At 40.1% G+C, this 24,678-nt stretch overlaps 1 protein-coding gene across 16 annotated transcripts in view; it reads right to left on the minus strand.

Moving 5' to 3' along the window:
• The window catches only part of Dnah9 (dynein, axonemal, heavy chain 9), a 367,182-nt gene that overhangs the window by 79,652 nt on the left and 262,852 nt on the right, over positions 1 to 24,678 (minus strand). For all 16 annotated transcript variants that reach the window (XR_005490291.2, XR_005490292.2, XR_005490293.2 and 13 more), the window contains 2 exons: positions 22,353 to 22,613; positions 2,241 to 2,666 (listed from right to left, as the gene is read on the minus strand). Coding sequence is in view for 13 of the 16 variants with exons in the window: in NM_001427097.1 (NP_001414026.1) it covers positions 2,241 to 2,666; positions 22,353 to 22,613 (687 nt within the window). In the remaining 3 variants the exon portion in view is untranslated. The remainder of the gene's footprint in view (positions 1 to 2,240; positions 2,667 to 22,352; positions 22,614 to 24,678) is intronic.

Genomic DNA, 24,678 nt, shown 5'->3' on the forward strand with positions numbered 1-24,678 from the left:
CCAGGTGGGGTGGGCCCATCATGTGAATTTGGCTACTGGAAAGGTATAAACATTTTTAAAACATCCCCTCTGTACCAAATGTTCCTTTAATTAAGATAACTTGAGTAACAAGTCTTTAACAATTCAGTTCTTTACACTTTTCTGGGAGAGACTGAATAATATGAAAATTATTAGGAAGTCTTCCCCCACCCCCGGCAAAAAAAAAAAAAAAGGTGCAATGGGGATGTTAATAAGGTTTTTATACTTGGAGAGGCCTGGGGTTGAACATTTCAACCTGTTTTAAGAAAATGGTCCATGAACTTCTGGGTTTCTAAAGTAGATAGGAGATTAATTTCTTTACCCAGTTACTATTGTTATTAAGATGCTATGGAGTGAGCGCTCAGCCTAAAATACATGGTTGAGCGATATCCCAGTCTCAAGGATTTGTATTACACATCGAGACTGGTTGCAATGGTCCTCCATGTTGGGATTTTCAGCAGACCATCAATGAACTCATCAGCCCATTGCCAGTCCAAATTCTCAGTCTGAAACCCTGCCACCCGTCATCACTGCACACTTGCAGCAGGAACCTTACTTGGTTGGAAAGCATGTGGAGGACCAGGAGATCCTGAATATTGTTTGGTTTGTACTTGATTGTGGCAGTAACTGAATTTATGCACATGACTGGATGTGCCTGTGGGCAACAGCACAAGAAGCAGTCTTGGGGGGAGGGGCAGAATAGTGAGTGATGGCCCTGGTCCCTAAGGCCCTTGCTGTATTGTCACAGGCAGCCTCTGGCTCATGCTCCACACCTGGTTGCCGGCTGTCCTCAGGACAATCCCACAAGGCAGGTACTATTATTCTGTTTCTTTCTGGGAGCTGAAGCCTCAGCGCTCCGACGACACAAAGAAGTAAATGTTACAGCTGAGCCTGAAGGTCTGTTGAGATGGATGGGTTACTTATTTAATTTTTTCATGTAGTATATTTTGACCATATTCTTTCCTCTCTGCTAAATTCTTTCTAGGTTATCCTTACCTCCCTACCAACACTAACTTCCTGTTCTTTTTCTCTCTTACATTCTTTTTGGGGGGGGAAGCAAAATAGGAAAAACGAAAACAAACAAGACAAGACAAAACAAAAAGTCAGTAGGATAAAAGTGGCAAAATGGAATAAAAACGTGAACAAAAACCTCAACACAAAACTTGGAGATAATTTTCTGGCCACCAGCTACTCCTGGCCTTCCTACCTGCCCTGAATTGCGGTTGTTACACCAAGTAGGGAAAACCGATTTCCCCTTTCCCAGAGGTATTCATTACAAATAGCTTCTTGGTGAGGGGTGGGACTTGGTAGAGACAGATTTTTTTTTTTAACTACGCAGTCTTAAGTCTTCTGATTGCTACCTCTCACTTCACTAACTTTTAATCTTCTTTTTGGCTGCGATTCCAGCCCAGGGCATCATGTGTGCACATAAGAGCTACCTGTGGTCTACCCAGCCTAGTCTCATCTGTTACAATAATAAAAGTGAAATTCAAGCGTACTCCTCTCTCTAGTAAGTGTGAGCCCAAGGTCACATCAAGCCCTCAAACTTGAGTGAAAGAGAGTTAACGTGTGGTGCTTATAAATGCTAGTGAGCTCTGGATGGAGTGAGCACCGCTGTATTGCACACCATACTATTCATTTACTTAACTTAATCTTGCTAAGTGCTGGCCTTATAGGCTAAAACAGTGAAGATCGCACACACTATGGCCACACTGTAGAAAACGAGGCAGCTTCACAAATGGCCAGAACTGGAAATAATGTGTAGAAAAGGTGAAGTTAAGATAGTTCCAATGTACCTTTCAAGGAGGAAAACATCTCAAAACCTTAACCTTTTGTTCCTCACTATTAAAGGTTTGACAACATTTAGTTTCAATTTGGCTGATGAGGGAACAGCTGAGACTGCATTTTTTTCTCTGTCTGCTAGGTCTGCTATGTATTTCCAGGGCTCTCCTTTCTTTATAGGAGGACAATATCACCCCCGCCCCCTTCCTTTCTTTTGGCCCAGATCAATGAACCAACTGCCCAGTTGGTTTTTCTTATTTGGCCCATATGTGTTGGAGAAGGAAATGTAGAAAGTTGTCCCCATTGAAAAGGGACGGGCTTTTGCATGAACATTTGCTTTCCCCTTAGGCATTATATTGTCAGGTTCTGGAGGTCACCAGAAGGTGCCATGCATTTTGTCATTTGGCAGTGTTGGGCAGGAGGGTTCTAGGTTCACTTACGGTGATCTTGGCTTTGATGGCTGCCAGCTTCTCCTGGGCAGCTGTGAGGTCTGAGGTGGCTTTGTTCAAAGCTTGGCGCTTTGGTTCCACATCACAGAAGACCTCGTAGAACCTCACAATGTTTATGACCCAAGAGCAGAGGCCTGCGGCTGCGTAGGACTTGGTGGCCACAAACTCTGGGTTGAAAGCAGGATCTTGCAGGTATGGCCTGATGGCTTTGAGGCAATTCTCATGAATGTTCTCCTTGTCGAAGTGGATTAGGGAATCCAGGAAGCTGTCCACCTTGGTCATGGTGATCTTGGCAGCCTTCCAGCTGCGGTCCTTGGGCACCTTCCCCCCTGGGGCCATGAGGACCATCACTGCTGCACTGACATTGCTGACAGCCAGAGGTGGCGAACCAAATGACTTCAGCTCTGTCAGGTTGGTCTGAGAAGAGAAGAGAGGAGGAGGTTGGAAGAAAATAGATGAGTTCTCTTTGTCCTGGGCTGCTAATGGAGTTAGGCTGTGGAGTGATCAATCTGAAAGGGCTGCTTTGAAGCCAGCAGCAGCCCTCTGAATTTTAAATATCATGACTCATCAAAAGGAAAGCAGAGTGACTCCCCTGTGACTGCAGACTTCCCTGAATAGTTACCCGAGACACAGCTATGTTCTCTGAGCACTAAGTGACTTACAGCCCATTAGAAACATACCATTATTTCACATCTAGCTGAGAAATAAAAGGATGCCAATATACTCTGAAACATGCAGCATGGCATGAATAAAAGATAAGGTTATTATAAATTAATTTCCATCTTGGATTGAAGAGAATAGCACTGAAACTCAACTAATTTTTTTTTCTTTTAATTAAACTGCTTTCTTCCCTGAGCTCATTCTAAATACACTCGACTGTCCTGAACGCATAGTGGCAGTTTTTGCCAAGAAGTAATTCAGACTGAAAGCCAGGAGTGGCTTGAGAGTCAGCTGCTCCTGACTGGTCTCTGCTGTGTCCTTTGCAGCAGAAAGATGTCGACCTTGATATTTAAGCTTCCCGGTCCTTGGTGTCCTCATCTATAACCTGGAACCAGGGCATTGCTAATCTGGACATGCAATTGTGGCTGTAGATGAGCGGGAAGCTGATTCAAAGGAAAGCTGTGACAGTCACAGAGAAAGACCAGAAAGCCTGTTTTTGCATTGGTGATTTTTAAAGTGGGGTGGGAAGGATCTTGTTTCAAAGTTTAAGACCTTCTACAAATGAACTCAAATTGCTCTAGAGCCTAGAAATTCACATTGAGGGGGTCAGTTCTAACACCAGGCAAAGGAACAGGTGGTGTGAAGGAGATGCTCCATTTGCATTTTTTCAGCTTTTAAAAATTGTTTTAAATTGAAAGAGAATTACATCACTTCTGCCTTCCCTTTCCTCTTTCTAGTCTCTTTCAGTTACCTTCCCTTAACCCCAGCCATCACTTCCCCTGAAGTTGATAGACTCTTTTTCATTGATTATATTTGGTGTGTGTGTGTGTGTGTGTGTGTGTGTGTGTGTGTGTGTGTGTGTGTGTACATAAAGATATATAGACAGAACATGCCTAGAGCCCCCGTGTTCAGAGTAGTCAGTCTCGGAACTGTACGTATACAAACACCAACACCAATACTGTCCTCAGCAGGCTGCATTTACTCTCCTCACATTAGATCTCCGTGCTCTGTCAGGGGCAGGGGTGAAGAACGGTATGGATGTAAGTGGGCACTAGCACAGGAGGGGAAGAGGAGACGGGTGAGGGTACAGGAAGGAAACCAAAATGCAGTGGAGCAAGAGTCTTCACCATCTCAACTAGGAAGTCAGGCACAGTGAATGGATGATTACTAGAAAACACATGTAAAGACAGGGGAGAACTATAATCCAGACCTAGTGCTGTTATAATTTAATGGAATTTTTTCAACCCTTTCCATATCCATAGACATCCAGAAACCAGTGGTGACTGTATTGGTCTAAGAGACAGAAACCCCGCTGGAGTGGAGATAGGCTTTCTTTAACGGCTCTTTTGTCTAGGAAGGGTGGGTCATGGAGTAGAGAAAAACAGGACCACATGAGTGTCCACAGGGAACTCTGGCCCTTCTCTTGCTTCTGGGTCTCACTGTGGGGGTTCAGTTTTGCACACTGGTTTCCTCGTGTTGCAAGGCACATGGCTGACTCTCTGCCCTGGGACTCTTTCCTTTTTTCTCTACTTCCTTTCAAATCACATGTGCTTCCTGGTGGGATCTGAAAGATGCTCCCAAAAGTACAGAGCTTTGTTCCAAAGGCGACATTGTTTATTACAAGGTGGTTCGGCTATTTCGGGAGCCTAGTGGGAAGCACTTGGTGTAACAAGGGGAATGGCCCTGAAGAGGCTTGCCAGACTCAGGTTTTCCTATTCTTCCTGGCTGGAGGCGTAAACAGTAGCCCCTACACTGATGCACTGTTCTTGACAGAGGCCCAATTTTGGTCTTGAGCCATGAGAGCCATAAGCCCAAATAAAGCTGGACTTACCATCAGTAGCCAGTGTGGATATTTATTATAGTGCTTCAATACTAGCATATTTCCTTTTGGTGGCTTTTGGTTTATGAAGCTCATTTCTATCTCAGGATCTCTATAAAAATGTTTGTTCCCGAGGCATTTATTTGCATGGTTGATACCGCCCCATCCCTCAAGACCTTAATTCAAGCATTTTCTACTCAGAGCAACTCTCCACACCAACCTCTGTTTCTTAGTCTTTCCCTATCTTAATACTATGGTGATTTTCTTCAGAAAACTTACTGCAATCCCAAACAATTATCACTACCTTTTTATTGACTTACTATATTTTTCTTCCTCATGAGAACGGGGACCCATGTTTGTCTTTTAAGAATCTGATTTCTGTTTAGTGCTGGCTAGCAGACACTTTTCAAACTGGACTTCGGATGGTTGAATGGGGTGAATGTGTGACGGCAGCTCAGCACACATCCTTAGCTTTGCAAAGCAGAAGGGAAACGCCCTTTCCTCCAACAGAGGCCAATACTTTAAAAAATGGCTAGGAAAACATCTTGTTTTGTTACGCATGGGCTGCAAGCCAGCCACCACAGGGCAGACAGTTCCCCCGTAACTAGGAGGAACACAAGGTTGGAAGGAACATTTCTCAGAAGGAAGTAGACACTATTTTCAGTGAACACACATTAGGAGCACTTGGCGTCACTCCACCCTTGTCTCATACGACAGATGAGAGGAATCCATCTCTCTCTGGGGCACCGGGGCAGGAGTCAAATATCATTAGAGTACTATAAATACTGCTAAAAGCATTGTTAATGTTAATGATGCCAATGTTTAACGTTAATGCTAGTGATAGATCTTTATTGTAATCACCCTCTTTTTATTTGGTGTGTGTGTGTGTGTGTGTGTGTGTGTGTGTGTGTGTGTGTTTTCAATAAAACTTGGATGAGTGCTTAGACCTTGATTTTCTTGCCTTTTGAATCTTTTGGGGGAAAAACGTATTGCTGCAATCCTTACCACTATGGCATAAGAAGCAGGGCCCTTCATTTGCAGAAATGACTGTTGTGACTTACGTGAACCTGCTTGCTACGCCCCCTTTCTTTTTTCTTTTCTTTTTTTCTTTTTAAAGATTTATTTATTTATTTTGTATATAAGTACACTGTAGCTGTCTTCAGACACACCAGAAGGGGACATCAGATCCCATTACGGATGGTTGTGAGCCACCATGTGGTTGCTGGGATTTGAACTCAGGACCTCTGGAAGAGCAGTCAGTGCTCTTAACCACTGAGCCATCTCTCTAGCCCTACGCCCACTTTCTGATTAAGTAAGCTATGCCACCTTCTAGACCACAGAAACCATCTGTCCCCTTCACCTTCACTCCCTGGCTGCCTGCCCCAGTAACCTGCTTCTCTGTTCCACACAGACACAGTAGTGATATTTGGCTCGTTGTCTCTTGCTTCTGCTAGAATCTAAGCTTCCTAGGGTTACTTCATGTCGGCCTAGCACACAGAGAGCAACCAAGTCTTTGCTAAACGAGTAGATAGATAAATAAATAAGCGCATAAATAAATGTTCATGACTAGTCTTGGCTTAAATAAATACTTATTTTGGATGTGTCCGGCATGGTTTTGAGTATTAAAAGATAGGGAAGGAAGTTAAACAAGAAAACCAAAGTCCTGTCACTCATTCAAGTGAGTAGAATAATGAAGAGATACATTCGATTATTATATTGTAAACCATTCTTGTATATTTACTTTTTTGCATATGGGTACAGGTCCATGTGTAATGGTGCACACATGGATAACGTGTGAGAGTGAGCTCTGTCCTTCCACCATTTGGGTCCCAGGGATCAAACTTGGGTAGCTGGTCTTGGTAGCAAGTGACTTTACCTACTGAGTCATCTTGCTGGCTCTTTTGTAGTGAGAGAAAAGTTATACATGCTAATGCTGCCAAGATGGTTACCACTTGTGACAGGAGGATCCCACTGTAACTAAGGAGGTAGATCTAGGAAGGTCTCTTTGAGGATCAACAGTCTAGCCAAGATAAAAATTGTGGGAAGGAACAGGTTTGCAGAGATCTTTAGGAGACAGTTTAGGTTGATGAATCAGCAGATTGGGAGGCTATGGCAAGAACACATATGACCCAGGAGCTACAGTGGCTGGGGCTCAGACAGGCAATCTTCACTCTCCCTCTTGACCTCCACTATAATCTTTCCTGTCTCATTCCCAGCCCAATAGCAGCCTGCCTGCAGATGCCTCTCCTTCATCCTACCTGTATTCCCCAGGGATCCTGCCAGCACTTGGTATGCACCCAGCTTAGTTCCACTGTGCTAACCCTCCTGTTCCTCCCTCCTTGACCATCCTCATTCCTTGTGTTAGCCATCGGTATACAGAAACACTTTCTACCAGAGACCCCCATTGGCTACACTTGGAAAGGACTCTGGGAAGTGGTTTTTACTGACCTTCCTGTCCTTCATTATGACATCTCCAGTCCCAATCTCAGCTCTGCAGCAGCCTGTTTGCAGGTGCTTCTCTTTCCATCTCAACTCTATTCGCTAGAGGTCCAACTCTTGGTAACAACCCAGAGTCCCCGAGCCCTGTCATCCCTGTCCCTCAAGACATATCCTTTGTCCCACTGCAATCCACTTGTAGAAGGCTCTTCTCCCACCGACCTGTAACACCTTGGGTATCTCAACTTTTGGTGTGGAAAGGATTCCCATATCTCTTTCCTATAGTTCCTTCTCAGTCTTTCTCCTAGCCCATTGCTATTCCTTTCTGCCACAAAGTGATCCTCAAAAATATCCCTTTCCAGGAAATACACAGCTACCACACTTTCCTAATATCCAAGGAGAATAACATAAACCAAAGAATCCCAACACCCACCAAACAGAGACCAGATACCAACACTCAGAATCACTTCAGTCATCTCAACTCCAGATGGTTAGACACCAGTACAAAATCACAAAGACAATACGTTTCCACCAGAAACTTACAACAATTGATCCCGAGGAATGTAGTATAGATGAAGCATAAGACCAGGATTTCAAAATAACAATTATAAATAATGTCAAGGACTTTAAAGAAGAATCAAACAAATCACTTAATAAAGTCTGTGAAAACACAAAAATTAGTAGAATACAATAATGAAAACAGTGTAAGATATTAAATAAAAATAGAATTAAAGAAAACCCAAACTGAAATAAAACATTTTCGAAGCCTAACCAAAACCTCAGAGGTAAATCACACTAACAGAATATAAGACATGGAAGAGAACATCTCATGCATTGAAGACAAGATAGAGAAAATGGATACCCCCGTTGTAGAAAATGTTAAATCTTAAAAAATATCTATGTAACAAAACAGGAAATCTAGGACACTATGAAAAGACCAACTATATGAATATTAGGGATAGAGAAGGAGAAGAATCCCAGGTCAAAGGCACAGAACATGTTTTCAACAAAACCATAGAAGAAAATTCTAAGTACTTCCAAACTAAAGAAGGAAGTACTTATCAAGGTACAAGAAACCAAATTGTCAACATGTCACCCAAACACAAAGGAATATATCTTTTCAGCAACTCATGGAGCTTTCTCTAAAATTGACTATTTATTTTCACATAAAGTAAGTCTCAACAGATATAAGAACATTGAAATAACTTCGTGCTTCCTATCTGACCAAAAGTGGATATCAACAACAGAAAGTACACAAACTCATGGGAAATGAACAACTTACTACTGAATGAAAAATGGGTCAGGACATAAATCAAAAAGGAAATGAAAAACTTTTAGAATTGAATGAAAATGGAAAGAGAGCATGCACCCAACCTATGGGACACAATGAAGAGAGGTTTAAGAGATAAGTTTATAGCACTGAGTACCAACATAAAAGAAATGGAGAGATGTTAGCAACTTAATGGTATAGTCAAAAGCTTTAGAACAAAAAGAAAAAATACCCCTAAAGAATAAAACACAAGAAATAATCATACTCAGGGCCAAAATTAGTAAAATACAAAAGTCAAAAATCAAAACAAAGAATAATAGAATGGAGAGAAAATGGTTCTCTGAGAAAATTAATAAGATTTATAACCTTTAGTCAAATTATCTAAAAGTCCAGAGAGAAGATCCAAATTAATAAAATTAGTGATGTAAAGGGAGGCATCATAACAGATGCCATGAAAATATAGACAATAATGAATAAATACTTTAGAAATATGTACTCCACTAGACTGGAAAACCAAAAAGAAATGGGTGAATTATTTTATATATATATGGCTTACCAAACTTAAATCAAGATCAGGAAAAGAAACTTAAAAAAGACCTTGTCTTGGTTATGGTTATATTCTGTGAGGAGGCACAAAACATCCAGTAATCTGGGGCACTATGAAATGAAAAAAAAGAATCTACAAATAATAAGAATAGAGAAGGGGAAAATAAATCAAAGGCATAGAAAATATTTTCAAGTAAATCATAGAAGAAAATTTCTCCAACCTTGACCAAAGCAACTTATAACAGAAAGCATTTAATTGGAAGCTTGCATACAGTTTCAGAGTGTTAGCCCATGACCATCAAAATGGCAGGCATGGCTCTGGATTTGTATCTTAGAGTTTTTAGGGTTCACAAGTTGCATGGGACGGGGGTGGGGGGAGAGAGAGAGAGAGAGAGAGAGAGAGAGAGAGAGAGAGGGAGAGAGAGAGAGAGAGAGAAAGAGAGAGACTGAGACTGGGTCTAGTGTGGGCTTTTAAAATCTCAATGTCAAACTTCCTACAACAAGGCCACACCCACTCCAACAAAGCCATACCCACGCCAACAAAGCCACACCCACTCCAACAAAGCCACACCCACTCCAACAAAGCCATACCCACTCCAACAAAGCCACACCCCTATTCTCAACAGTTCCACTAAATGGGGACCAAACATTTAAATATATGAGCCCATGGGGGTCATCCTCACTCAGACCATAGTGAAACAGAAGTAGTAGTTAAAAGTCTCTTCCTCAAATAAGAACAGAATTCAACCAGATCTGGCATAACAGGATAGGGAACTGCCAACAGCCAAGTTTCTAAGTGAAAGGCTGTAGCCTACTTGGCTCCATCTTTCTACAATTTGGATTGTGGGAAATGGAGCATTATTTAGAGATAGTGTATGCTTAAGTTACCGATGGCTTTAATGCGTGATGGGTATGCCCTATTGTATTCTTCTCCAACAAGACTTCTTAGAGATCCGTATTGTTTGTTCCGTACACCCCCTTTCCTGGTTTCCATATATGTGTGTGCATATGTACAGATCATCCAGCTATTGTGTGCTTTCTGTCTTTTGAGACAGGTTCTCTTACTGGCCTAGAACTTGGCAGACTGGGTTTAGGCTGCCTGACCTTCGGGTATGTTCCTATCTTGGCCTCTTCAAGCCCTTAAATAACAAATGTCTGCCATCATGACTAGCTTTTTAAAAACTTGGTCTTTGTGAACTTAGGTCTTTGTGTTTGCGAGACTAGCACCTTATAGACGGAGCTTCTTCCCCAGTACCATACTTCAAAATTATTAGCAGAAATTTTAGTCCCAGTCATTAGTATTTGAAGGAGCTTATGTACACCCACATCCTTCCAACACTGAATAGTATGATTTAATTTTCATTTGATAAGTTAAGAATGGTATTAAACATTGGTTTAATTCCTTTATATATTTGTATGTGGATGTGCATATTCACCAGTGATTCTAAACATTTTCCTCCTTTAAAAATATTTTATTTTTAATTTATGTGAGTACACTGTCACTGTCTTCACCAGAAGAGGGCACTGGATCCCATTACAGATGGTTGTGAGCCACCATGTGGTTGCTGGGAATTGAACTCAGGACCTCTGGAAGAGCAGTCAGTGCTTCTAACCGCTGAGCCATCTCTCCAGCCCAAAAATATTTTATTTTTAATTGTGTGTCTCTGTGTATGGGTATGTACACATGAGTGCAGGTAGCTCTGGATGTCAGAGGCATTAATCCCTTGAATTACAGGGATTACTTATAATCTACCACGCGTGATGGGAGTTAAACTCAGTTCTTCAAGAACAGTATATGCTTTTACCTACTGATCCTACTTTCCAGATCTCCTAAGCATTTTACTGATTTGTGCAAGCTATTTGAACTTTTATTTTTGCTGTTTGTTATTTGCCTATTTTCTAAAGGTCACCATATTTTTTTTAATAATTACAATATTAGTCAGGGTCCCTGCAGGCAAAAACACGAGACAACATACTAGCTCTTATGAGGAAAGTTAACTAGAGGAATCAATCAAGAAAGTGTAGATCTATTTTTTAAGGTCTTAATTGGCTTTTATTTGTGGTTTCTAGATTCCCTTGATGGTCTGTCTGGAACCAAAGGTTCAGAATGGTTTGCTTACCAAATGGACAATTTGTGTTTGTAGCTAGAGTTGTATAAACAGGCCACAGCCTACTCTTGTAAGAAGCAATGGAGTCTTTGTGTTAAATGCTGTCTACTACAAAAATGCCTTCTATGATGAGAACTGAGAGAAGCTCTAAATCTATGAATGTAATAAGAAATCCATAGGAGTTGATCTAATACTAAGCCCCATTAACAGATTATTAGTAGTAGGTTCTCCTCTAGGGACCATGGCCTGTCTACACATATGCTCTTGGCCCCAATTGTCAGGTGTGGGTTCCATCTTGTGGAGCGGGCTTTACAGTTAACCAGAAAGTGGTTGGTTATTCCCATGCCATTGGTGGCATGATTGCATCAATAGCCATATATTGCCATCTGATCATCACTTTGTCTCACAGCATTCACAGAGAGTAAGCTGATGCTTAATTTTGTCTCTGATAGCACACAGTACTTTCTAGCATCATGAAAGCTAGCTAGAAGAGTTGAAGCTTCTAGGTCAATACCAACTTGACCTCCATGTCCTGTGGCTCAAGTATGTGATACCTTTATCAAAAGGTTCATACCATTAAGTTCTGGAAGGCAACCAAGAGCAATGGCAATAACTTGTAATATTTTGGGGAGGGGGGTCTATGGGATCTCACTATCCAGAAACTCCAATAGAGATAATCTATTCTTTACACTGCTTACGGTATTGAGAATGATTGACTATGCTCAGTCCTAAATGGAACATCTGTGTAACAGCTGTCTCCCCATGCTCAAGGATCATTTTGGGAGAAGTGGTAGAAAGATTATAAGAGCCAGAGGTGGTGATGACTATACAAAGTGTGTTTGTCAGACACAAAAGGCTAGTTGCACATAAGAACTCACAATGATTATGATGGCATGCACAATATGTCTACTAACTCAATAGGCAGAAAATCCCATTATGGAGAGAGAGGAGAGCAATCACAAAGTATCACTCCTACCTTAAGAACTACTGGTAATCAACAGCTTCGGGGGGAGGGAGGGAGGGAGGGAGGGAAGGAGAGAGAGAGGGGGGGGGAGGTATGTTGATATTGATTATTCTTTAAGGTGTGGCTCTGGTAGGTCAAATACATTCAGGTTGATGGCTACACACTAAGAGTTTATAAGCTTCACTAAGGGATTCTTTGACTTTAGAAAAAAAGATGAAAACAAAGTTTAGTGGCTATGAAGTAGAGGGTAGATCTTGGAGATGACAGAGGGGATGAAAATGTTCAATACAACAGATGAAATTCTTGAAGAATTAAGGAATATTTTTATAAAAGCAACTGGTTCTCAGCCAATCATAGCAATTGAGGTTGAGCCAATTATAGGTACCAGCTACTAATACAAGTATAGTTTTTCTTTATTCTCGGTTATATGGGAAGCCGTTGGAAGGTTAAGATGAAATGATCAAATTTTTGTTTTGAAAGCTTGATATGGGGTTAAAAAATTTCTAGCAGGCGTGATGGATATGGAAATTAGGAATCTAAAGTTGTCTAGGGAAACGAGGGTGGGCTGTTCTAGGGTTTTGGCTGAGTAGATGAATGTGAGTCAGGAATCAGGAGGGAGATGTCACCTCCAGCTGTGGGTGAGCTGGGACTAAGGAATCCAGGCCTACACTGCATCTCCATGGCTGTTCTTCTTCCTGTGACTTCCTGGACTCATGGGGGCAAAGGTCAAAGGAAGCCGGAGGACAAACGCACCATTGATAAGAACCAGTCTTCTGAGTCATGGGAACAATAGAATAGGAGATCTGATGGGATGAATATGAGGGGAGAGATGTCCATGGATGCTTCCTGACAGAATTCTAAAGCTTTTCTCATAGAAGGGCTACCTACCTTTTCTTTTACGTGCTGCAAGCCTCTCGTGGAATTTTATGGTATCTTGTACTCTCCAACAGTTTAAAGTTTTTGTGTTGTGTGATTTTGTAATATTCCAATCACATTGTACTTTGTTTCTATTCAAAGAAAGCTTTCATGAGCCTAACAATTGAGTTGAAAACTTATGCAAAGTGTGCTTCTTTTAAACTTTCATTTCTTTCCTATGCATCAGTATTTTATAAGGCAGCAGTGTCTTGTTCTTTCATTAAAGGAGAATACACTGTATAAAATTCCACAAAGAAAAAATTAAAGTGAACAGCACTCAGTAATAAAAGATATTTATGCCCTGGTGTATTCTATCTAGTAGGGTTTTTGTTTGTTTGTTTGGTTAATTGGTTTGTTTGTTTGTTTGTTTGTTTGTTTTTTGGATCTGTCTTTCTGTTAGTCTTGTACTCCCTCGCTTTCTGTGACTTTACATACATGTGCACATAATATATTTATAAGAATACATACATGTTAATCATTCTATTTTAAACCCCTTTTTACTGAAAACATCAAATTTCTTATGCCACTATTTTATAAATCATGATTTGAAATGAGCAATGTACTGTTTCTCTCACTTGAATGTCATAATTTAGCTAGTTTCAGGTTGTTGAACATTCAGATTATAAAATTGATTAAAAAATATAATCTTCTAATGACATTAGAGACAAGCTAAAAACCAAATTGGACTTAAATTAGATTTATATGTAACTTATGAATAAACTGGAGGAATGACTGCAGAGAGAGAGAAGAGAGAGAGAGAGAGAGAGAGAGAGAGAGAGAGAGAGAGAGTAGTCATCCCATTCCTAAGCTTGATCTATGTGTTTTTCTGTATCATTTCTGAATCCTTCAAACCCAAGGCACAGCTTTCTTCACAGTTTCGGCAAATTTCCTTACACTTATTTGTATGTTATGTTTTGGTTGTTATTTTGAAATTGTTTTCCAACTGGCTACTGCTGATATTAGAAAAGCTATTAAATCTTATAATTTATTTTGCAATAAGACCCCATCCCTTCCCTTTTATTTGCTTTACTATATTTCTATAAGTTTTATGAAAAATAACACATTCATCTGCTATTACAGAGTATGTATACAGTTAATATTTTTGATTTATTATTGTATTAGATAAGAATCTAGGACAATTTTTTTAAGCAATAGTAACAAAGGGAGTTGTTTTTGTGCTTTTTCTATGTTAATGGGAATGTATCTTATGCCCTTTTGGTAGGGTTCTTTGTCATTCGGTTAGGTTAGTTGCCTGCTGTTAGCAATAGATCCAAATTCCCTGCCATTCCTGCTTTGCTAAGTAATGGTTATTAAATTGTATTAAACACCATTGTTACAGTTTGACTATATAATGACATGTTCTCATCCTCCCATCCACCCCCACAAAGGCTCATGATTTGAAGGCTTAGACCCTAGATAGTGGTGTTTGTCAAAGCTGTAGAATCTTAGGAGGTGAGGTCAAGAGAGAAATATCAGTCTGCTGTTTGTGGGTCCTTGGGGTTATATTATCCCTGTTCCTTTCTTGTCTTATTCTCCACTTCTGGTTGATCATAAAACAAATAACTCTCCTTTACCTCATGCTTCTGCGGATATATCTGTTTCCCAGGGGCCAAGGGACTTGGTTTTCCTGGGAAATGAGTTACTTGCCTCCCTTTAGCTGTTTCTGTCAGGCATATTGTCACAGCAACAGTGAAGTAGCAAATACAGTCATTTTGCCATTTCTCAAAGGGACTTGCAGCCTTTTTTCTCAAATATATGATAGGCATGGTTGCATAAATGCTTTATTTATTGTACCACTTGTTTGCATATTGGTATTTGATTAGATTCATGTGATTAGCACTTCACACAGGTTTCATGTGACTGCTCATAAATTATTCAGAGGTTTTATTTTTCTTACATAATGTTGTCACTTTTAGGATTAATGTTATCCCATAATAAGAGTCCTGAGAAATCCAATAGGAAAGAAGAATGCCTAATACTGTTAAGCTGGAATTCCAAAAGTTATTTGAATATAAAATGTGTTTTTAATATTGCTTATTAATAAAATAAAAAGCCAAATGATAGACTGGAAAAGAGTATCACAATGTACATACCAAGAATTAACAGAAACAATTTAAGAACAATAAATGTAAATTAGTAGCAAGAAGAAAAGTTATTTTAAGTGAAGATGGACCACATATGCCACAGCCAAGCTAAGCTCTTGGATTCCATCAGGACCTCCCATAACTGCAACTACCATTAGGTCCTTTCCAGCCTGCTTCTACATATCTTCTTCCAGGATTACATCTATGAACAACTCCTCTTCCATGTTTTTCCTACAACTCAGCAGATTTAGCCAGGCTACTACAACCAGTTCACTGGCCTACCTTGGTCTTCCCTGAGTTCATTGAGAAGGAGTTCTACCATACTCCATGCTCTGAACAGGATACACATCCCATACACCAGCCCAGTCCTCTTTGCCTGACTTGAATCTGCCCAAGCCATTTCTAAACTCTAGACACAATTTACCGCCACGTTTTCTCTTCTTTCCCAACCTACCCTATCCATCACAAATTTCGAGCAGAGTCCACATGCCCATGTCTCATCACAAAAAATAGCAACAATATGAAAGATCAAGTCAATATCTTCTCTCCAAAACTTTTCAGTCCTGTCAAAATATTTGTCAACAAGAATTACTTAGATGAACTCCAGGACACAGAATTTAAAAGAACAATCAAAAACGTTATCAAAGAACTCAAGGAGTTTAAAGAAGATATTTAAAAACAGTTCAGCAAAAATCAAGAAAAAAGGAGCCTGAGGAGACTAAACATCGGAATGATGCTCAGGAAAACACAAACATAAGGAGGATGGAAATGAGGAAGACAACTCAGGACGACATGAGAATGGAATTCATTCCTGCCGTTACTCCTCTCAGTGATGAGGTGTGATCCTGGAGTTAACAAAGTGCAGTATCTACCCTGTTCTCCAGCCCTGACAAGTTGCTTTTAGTCATGATATTTATCACAGCAATAGAAACTCTAACTACATAGAGTACAGAATCTAGAATTACTTGGGTAGTAGGCCTCTGGGCATGCCTGTGGAGGATTATCTTGATTATATTAATACGTATGGGAAGACCTATCACACTTGTACATAGGACTATTCCCCAAGCAGGGGATCAGGACTGTATTAAACAAGAAAACAAGCTAAGTAGCACATAGCATTCCTTGCTTGCTGCTATCTTGATTATAGATGCATTGTGGCTGGCCATTTCAAGCTCCTGCCACTGTGACTTCTGCTGAGATGGTCTGTAACCTGGGACTGTGAGTTAAAAGAAGCCTTCAAGTTGCTTTTGTCAGGGTTTTGCATCACAGCAATAGGATAAGAAGTTAAGATATATACCATATAAGTATGTGAAGTGATGGTTTTGTAAGTTTTGTTGAATAATTATTTTACTATGGATATTAAAACATCATGTTTCATACCTCAAATACATACAACCAAAAGAGAAATTAAGTCAGTCATATCAAAATGCATTTATATTTGTGTATGTGTTTTATAACTGTGGCTGGGCTGAGATTTTCTATGTAGACCTGTTTTTAAGTTTTCATCAGTCTTTCAGCTTCTTCCCCCACCCCCAAGTTATGGAATTATTGGTAAGTACCACACCTAGCCAAAATATAATATATCTATATGCATGTTTCTAGAAATGTGAATACATAAAGAATTGCTGATGTGGAGACCCCTGGATTGTTAGTTTCTTGGGGGAAAACTGTGGCTGGAGGGGAAATAGGAAGGCTTTTATATTTGACTCTGTGGGTTCTATGCCATTTGAATTATTTAGTGATCAAAGTGCTACTGCATATTTTGTGTATAATAAAAATAAATTCACTGTAAAATGCATGGGTAATAGAAAATTACAGGTAACTCTGTGGAGGGGAAAAGGCCATGACATTAAAAGATAAAATACTCCTAAACTAAGGCAGCAAAGTTACACTGGATTTATTTCATCTCGGTAATAAAAGCAAAATAAAACTGCCATGATGGAGGCAGAATATGCAGAGATCCTACTGAGCTCTGATTTACAGGTATTGTTTCCGCATCAACTAAAGATTTATTCCTAACTTCTAGAATAATGGGTAAACAGGGAAATGGTTCTTAAGTGCCAGAGTCCTGAGAATAGCAAAGGGTTTAAGAATAATGTCCAGGAGCCCTCCAGTTCACAAAGCAATGTATGCTCGAACTATGCAAGCTCCTTGATCCATCCTACTCCATCAAAATAATCAAAACAAACAAACAAACAAACAAACAAACAAAGAGCCACTTGACCCTTGCCACCTGCAGAGGGTAAACACTCCGTACAGGTAAACCTTAGAGTTGCTTGACTCACCTTTACAACTCACCTGTCTTGTCACCTGTCTACTTCTATACCCGCAGCTCACTCATACCAAGCCCCTCATGCTTCCACACTTTCGCAAATGTCTTTCCTAAGTGGGATATCCCTTCCTACCACTGACTCCATCCTAATAATATTTGCTTAATAAGTTGTCTTTTCTGTTCCCTACCTGGTCAGGCAGTTACCTTTGCCCTCTACCAAGCTCTCAAGTCATTAAAAAGGGTTTGTTTCTGTTGTTATGATATGTGTATAGCTTATAAGCCATAATAGAAGTATAAGGCTAAGGGTACATGCAAGCCCATGTACAGTGACTATGGTCCTCAGAGGCCACCACACACACTTTCCTTCACTGTCAGTCCCATACTTGCCTTATCATCAAAGAGCATGTTCACATTTCTATTTTTTTCTTTTCAAACATTAAGTGATTTTGAGCAGAGACTATGATTATTTACCTTTAATGATCCCCTCCCTAAACGGTTACATAAAATTTCTGGCTAACATTTATGTGTATATAATTATTAACATTGCTTTGGATTATATGTTTTCATGTATACCTTAATTTTCTGAAATTGATTATTTTTATTTGCTAATGTAATTTGAGAAAACACCTGACTGAAGAGCAGAGGACCAGGGAATGAACATTCTGCGTGGGTTCATTCAGAGCTTTTGCCTGTGGCTGGGTTTATGGGGCTACAGAGAGAAGTCAGCATGGGCAGAGAAGAGTAGCAATGGAGACATAACAATTGGGGTGGTAGAAAAGGCATCACAGGAGAAAATTTATGGTGTCTTGTAGTCATGATGACCACTTTGGACTGTAGTCTGGACATAAGGAAAATCAATGGAGGATCAAACTCCTGGTTTAAAATTACTTATATAAAGGATCCTGGGAGACTTCCCTGAACAGTCATAACCTTATGTTGGAAAAGGTAGGAGAAGTTGACCAGTAAAAGGAATGGGCCATGAATAAATGGAGACTCTGTGTAGATTGATAATGAGTGAGGAGATTGAAACAGGTATAAAAATCCTCTATCAGATACCCAAGCCCAAGATCTGGTGAGTTCACTGAAGAATTTCATTAAACCTTTAAAGATGACTTAACAAGAATGCACCATAAATTCTTCTAACAACAACAATAACAACAACAACAACAACAGCAGCAGCAGCAGCAGCAACAGCAGCAGCAACAACAACAAGAACAACAATCTCAGAAACATAGAGGAAGAAATATTTTCAAGTTCTTTTATGAAGCCAGCATTTCTCTGACACCAAAGACACAAAGGACCTCAAGGAAAACCAAAGAACAGCCTAAGATCTTTGAAGAACAAAGATAAAAAAGTCCTCAACAAGTTTCATGTCACAACAATTTTAGTAGGACCATTCACCAATATCAAATGACATTTACCCCTAGGATGCAAGGATAGTTCAATAATAAAAATAGATTAAAAGACAAAAAGTCATTTTCTTAGATGTAAGAAAGTGTTAACAATATTTTAACAATATTTAAGTGTTTTATGACAGAGATACTTGACAAGTTAGGTATAGAAGGGATGCATGTCAGTACAACTCAATAAGAATAAGCGATACATTTCACAAACACACAACTAATGTGATAGGAAACTGAATTCTTTCCTCTAAGGTCTAGAAGATGAAAATGATGCCCAACCTTGCCACCTTACTCAACATTGGAGTTCAAGTCATTGTAGAAGTAACACATACATACAAACGCACATATAAACACACACACACACACACACTCTCTCTCTCTCACATACACACACACACACACAAATAAAAGGCATGCAAGTAGGAAAAAGGATACAGTAAACTGACAACACAATACCATATATAGAACTTAACCTACCAATAAACTGTTGAGACTAAAAATTAGTCCAGTAAGGTTGTAGGAGGCAAAAAAAAATATTGTGCACAAAAACCAGAAGCATTTCTCCACATTGGCAATGTTGGTTTCAAGAAGGAAGCCAAGAGAATAATCCTGTCTTTGTTACTATTCTATTGCTGTGAAGAGACACTCTAACCAAAGCAAGTTATAGAAGAAAGCACTTGATTGGGGCTTGCCTAAAGTTTCAGAGGGTTAGTCCATTATCATCATGGTGGAGAGAATGGCAGCATGCAGGCACAAGGCTGGATAATTAGCTGAGAGCTACATTCTGATCTATAGGCAGCAGGTACAGATGTGCACACACATATACACATACATACACACAAGCATACACACACACACACACACTCACACACACACACACACACACACACACACATTCACATTCACAGGCCTGGTATGAGCTTTTGAAACCTCAAAGCCCACCTCCTGTGACATACCTCTTCCAACAAGGCCACGCCTTCTCATCCTTCCCAAATAGTTCCACTAACTGGGGACTAAACAAGCATATGCTCCTAGCCCCATTCTCAAACTACCCCAAATCCCATTTATTGTAGGCTCACAAAACACTTAGGAATAAATTTAAGCAAGAAGATAAGATAGCAGAACACTGCAAAATATAAAACAGTCACAGGTAGTAAAGGCACAGATAAGGGAAAAGAGATTATGTATGTGATCATAGATTAGAAAAGTGTACTATTGTTTAAATGCCCATAATACTCAAAATGATCTACTGATTTAGAGTAATCTCTTTGAAAATTTAAGTGCCGTTTTTATAGAGAAAATCTGAACCTAAGGTACATATGCATTCACAAACATAACAAAATTCCCAAATCCCAAAGAATAAAACTGGAAGCATCATACTGACTGAGTTTGCAGTCTACTAAAAAGTGATACTGGCCTAAGTGATCAATGGAACTGAACACCTAGAATTGAGCATCTAGTCTATGGTCAGTTGATTCTTGATGAAGATGCTAAGAATATAGATCTCATTCAATAAACAGTGTGAGAATACTGTGTCTTCAAATGCAAAGGATGAAAAATACTTGTATCACATGTAAAAATCAACTCATAATGAATTACAGAATCAAATCTAAAACCTGGAATTGTAAAACCATTAGAGAGTAAACTTGGGGAAAGCAATACAACATTGTTTTGGACAATGATCTTTAGATCTGATCCCTAAAACACAAGAAAAGAATCAAAAATGGATATAGAAATAACCTTAATTCTTCATGAGAAAGAAAGAATAAAGAAAAAAATGTATAGAACTGGTACAACATATCTATAACCATATACTCGATTTAGAGCTGATATCTAAAATACACAACCTTAAACAACTCCATAGACAAGAAGCAGTTCATTCAAGAAAAGGGTAAGAGATATAAATAGGTAGTTTTATGTGAAATACCCTGAAAGACTCTTGGCGTCAAGAGGCTCAGCGCTCCTTAGAAAAACTCGAATTAATACACACACCATGCAGGCCTTGCAGAGGGGTGATTATCATAAGAGTTGATGATGAGTCCTCTAACAAGGACACAGATAAAGGGGAACCCTTGTATACTCCCGATGGGAATAAAGACTAATACAGACATTATGGAAAACAATACTGAGATATCTCAGGAAACCCAACCGAATTATGTACTGGATTCAGTGATCCTGTCTGTGGGCATTTATCTGGATGCCCTAAAATCAATATATCAAAGAAATGTCTGCACCTCCATGTTCACTGCCATTCACAATAGCCACAGTAGGGAAAACTCAAGGCTTCAGTAGATGAAGTGGATAATATGAAAATCTGTCATTTGTGAGGAGACAGATGGAATTGGAAAACACTATGTTATATGAAATAAACCAAACAGAGACAAACATCACATGGCGTTATTTATGTGCAGAATGTAAAACGGCACATAAACATATAAGGAAAGACTGTAGCAGTGACTACCAGAAACCGGATGGGTTGGGATAGTAGGGACGGAGGGCTTAATGCCAAAGCATCGGCTTTGGGAGATCTATCACTGCAGTAAATAAAGTTAAGAGTTAAAGGCTATATGATTGATTATATAGTATTAAGAGAATAAATTTCAAGTCTTATCAGCACAAAGTTGCTAAATATTGAGATGATTGATAAGATAACTAGCTTAATTCAATCATTCCACGGAGACATATACATCAAAACTACCTTTATAATTTGTCAGTGCGTAATAAAGGGGAGAGAAGATCTCAGATTGCTGTGAGCGGGCACAGCATCAGAACATGAGAGTGCTCTCATCAAGCAGATACAGGAGAGATTATTAAAGCATTTGGATCCTGGATACATTTTACAAATAGCATTGATCAAATTTTCTATTTGTTTCTATTTCTAGATCTATTTAGGTATAGTGAAGAACCCACTAATCCCCGTCTCCCCCTTTCTATGTCATAGGGAAATGAAATGGAAGAACTGTGCCATCCCACACAGGTAGGGAGAGGAAGTGACTTATGCGTCTGCGGTAGGCAGTGAGTAAACACACATTTCACCTCTTTTGTGGCAGAGGGATCCAGTATGACTTCTGTATTTGATTTTATCACTCCTTGAGTTATTGATTCATACTCTGTATTTTTTTTATCTACCAATCTATCAACTAAACAACCAACCAGAGAGTTTGCAGGTTTTCATTCTGGTTTTATGAGAGTCAAGGTGATTATCCTGGCTTTAACAATATTGACAGAAAAGAAGTTTTTCATAGTGACTGCTATTGATTATCTAGTTTTCATACATTATCTCGCCTAGTTATTATAACAATGGGGCTGTTTATATCATCATTGCTTCCTCTTAGCAAATGAGGAGGCAGAGACTCCCGGAGTAACACAGTAAACGTTCCTATATTTGCTTCAGAACATCTTAGGAAATGTAACTCCTGCGTCAATAGATCTCAAGGAAGATGTTAATTTTCTTAGTAAGAAATAATCAGTGAACAAGTTATTGGTATACAAATAAAATATTTCTTTTTTGGTAATCTAGAAATTAGGAAGGAATGGAGAGAGGGGAGAGGGGGATTGGGAATGGGAAGATAGGGGGAGAAGGGAGAGGTGGGTGGAAGGAAGGCAAGCCTGCCTGAACTTCCTACCTTGTTGAGTGTGTTGAGGGCTGCCTGGGCTGCGGTAAGGGCTGGTTCAGCTTTAGCCAGGTCCTCCTCACAGTCTTTCTGTTTCTGCTGCACCTCCAGCATGATCAGTGCCACCTTCTGCTCCTCTTCGTCTGCAATGGCTTTCTCTCTGCTCACTTTGCTGGTCTCCACACCCACCACCTGAATCAGCTTGTCTGTATCTTCATTCTTCTGTCTCAGCTCCACTTCCTGGGTGGCAAGCTTGGCTTTCAGATCATCCACCTGCATCAGAGAACACCAGACTCATGAGGAGCAGAGCAGAGAAATGGTGCTCATGGCTCCCTGGGCCTAATTCTCTAGAAGAGATCCAAGAGCCCACTCAAGAATGCAGAGATGGAAAGTTGCATTCTCAAGTGGAACTCCTTGCACTGGGGACAAATAGAAAGGCACACAGGATACCTTTAGGTGTGCTGGACTATTCTGACATCCACATGCCTAGAACCTTCTCCTAGATGCCTTTCACTTAATTAGTGCTTATGTTTGTTAAAACACCACAGGGCAGCATCCATATTTGCTGCTTTTACTAGTTACAGTAACCAGGAAATGAAACCAGCCTAGGCACCTATCAACTGAAGACTTGTGAGAGAGGAGGAAGAGACCTTAAGGGAAGTGGAAAATAAAATGAATACAAGAGCAAAAAACTGGGGGAGGAAGTGGATTATCTGGAGGTGGGGATGGATTAAGGGGCAGTGTCTGAGTTGGTTTCTCTGTTTCTGTGAGAAAATATTGACTAACAGCAATGTGGGGAGGGAAGAGTTTTTTCAAGCTTACAGGTTGTTGTCTTTCAGAAGGAAACCAGGGCAGAAGCTTGAGATAGGAACTGAAGCAGAGACCACAGAGGACATTGCTCGCTGGCTTGCTCTTCATGGCTCCTGTTCAGCTGCTTTTCTTATACAACTCAGGACCACCTGCCTAGGGTTAGCACCACCCACAGTGGGCTGGACCCTCCTTCATCAATTAGCAATTAAGAAAACGCTCCACAGACGTGTCTGCAATTTCTCAGCTGAGGCTCCGTCTTTCCAGGTGACTCTAGTGTGTGTTAAGTTAACAAAAAGTACTCAGCGCAGTGGCAGTGGGGGAGGGTAATGCATGAGGAAAATGCATAATATCATCATGGGGCAACCATGATGAAACTCAACTGTTTTCCGTCCAAATACTAAAAAGACTATTATTAATAATTAAAAAAAACCCTTTATGTGCTTAACATTATACTTTACCTGAACAGTAGCTATTTAATTAAAATTGTTGGTTGTCAAAAGTGCTAAAGATTCACAAGTAGGAATATCTACTGTGAGGTCTGAGAGTCATAGTGTGTGTGTGTCCAGACCTTGTATACAAACAAGTACAAGTCTGACCTAGGCCTCCAACAACTCACCTTCAAGAGAAATGAGGAAACAGATGTAACCATGTACCCTCCCTCCAACCCTAGAACAAACTTAAAGGGCACCTGCGTAAAACTGTCTAATGACTCCTTCAGAAAGCCGCCTTGCTTCGAGTCAGAGATTTAGGCTGTCTGACTGATATTTCTGGATTATTGCCACAATCCAGAAAGATTTAGTAACTTGTATGTCAGTGTAGCAGTTGCCCTCAATGGCCAGGACCTAATTAACAATAGACAACTAACAGTGTCATTATTTTTGTCACTTCCAATGGAGGACCAAAGAAATCCCTAACCTATCCCACAAAATGTTCACTCCCAGGGGAGCCTGTCTTCACTTCCCCAGGTGAAGGGCCTTCTCTTTCTAGACTAAAAAGCCTCCCTATGTTTTCCCTGCCTTGGCTAAAGATAGGCACAGTTGTGCTGCTGGACTCCTGTGCTGTTAATAGGCTCTGATTTGGTAGCTCTGAGTAACTTTCACTTGAGTAGTTTTTTACTAATTTCCACAATCCTTAACTACAAATAGGTGACCATGTAAAGATTAGACAAGTAGAGTACCAATGGTTATAGCCAGCCGGATTCCCCACAATGCCTCTGATGTCAAATATCATGGGGAGGCATAATGAAGCCTTGTAAATAGATTAGAGAGGGTCTAGTTTTTCTGTGTCTCTCCAGATCAGCAGAGTTAAGGTTTGACAATGTGTTCCCTGGGCCAGCATCAACACCAGCATCAGCACCAACATCGGATTCAGCATTGGCATCACTGTAAGCATCAGCATAAGCACCAACACTAGCATCAACAGCAGCAGCACCAGCATCAGTAGCATCAACATCAGCATTAGCATCAACACTAGGACCAGCACCAGAACCATTATTGTCATCAACATCACCACCACCGCCACCGCCACT

Source organism: Rattus norvegicus, chromosome 10 (assembly GCF_036323735.1).
Source record: "Rattus norvegicus strain BN/NHsdMcwi chromosome 10, GRCr8, whole genome shotgun sequence".
Classification (NCBI taxonomy): domain Eukaryota; kingdom Metazoa; phylum Chordata; class Mammalia; order Rodentia; family Muridae; genus Rattus; species Rattus norvegicus.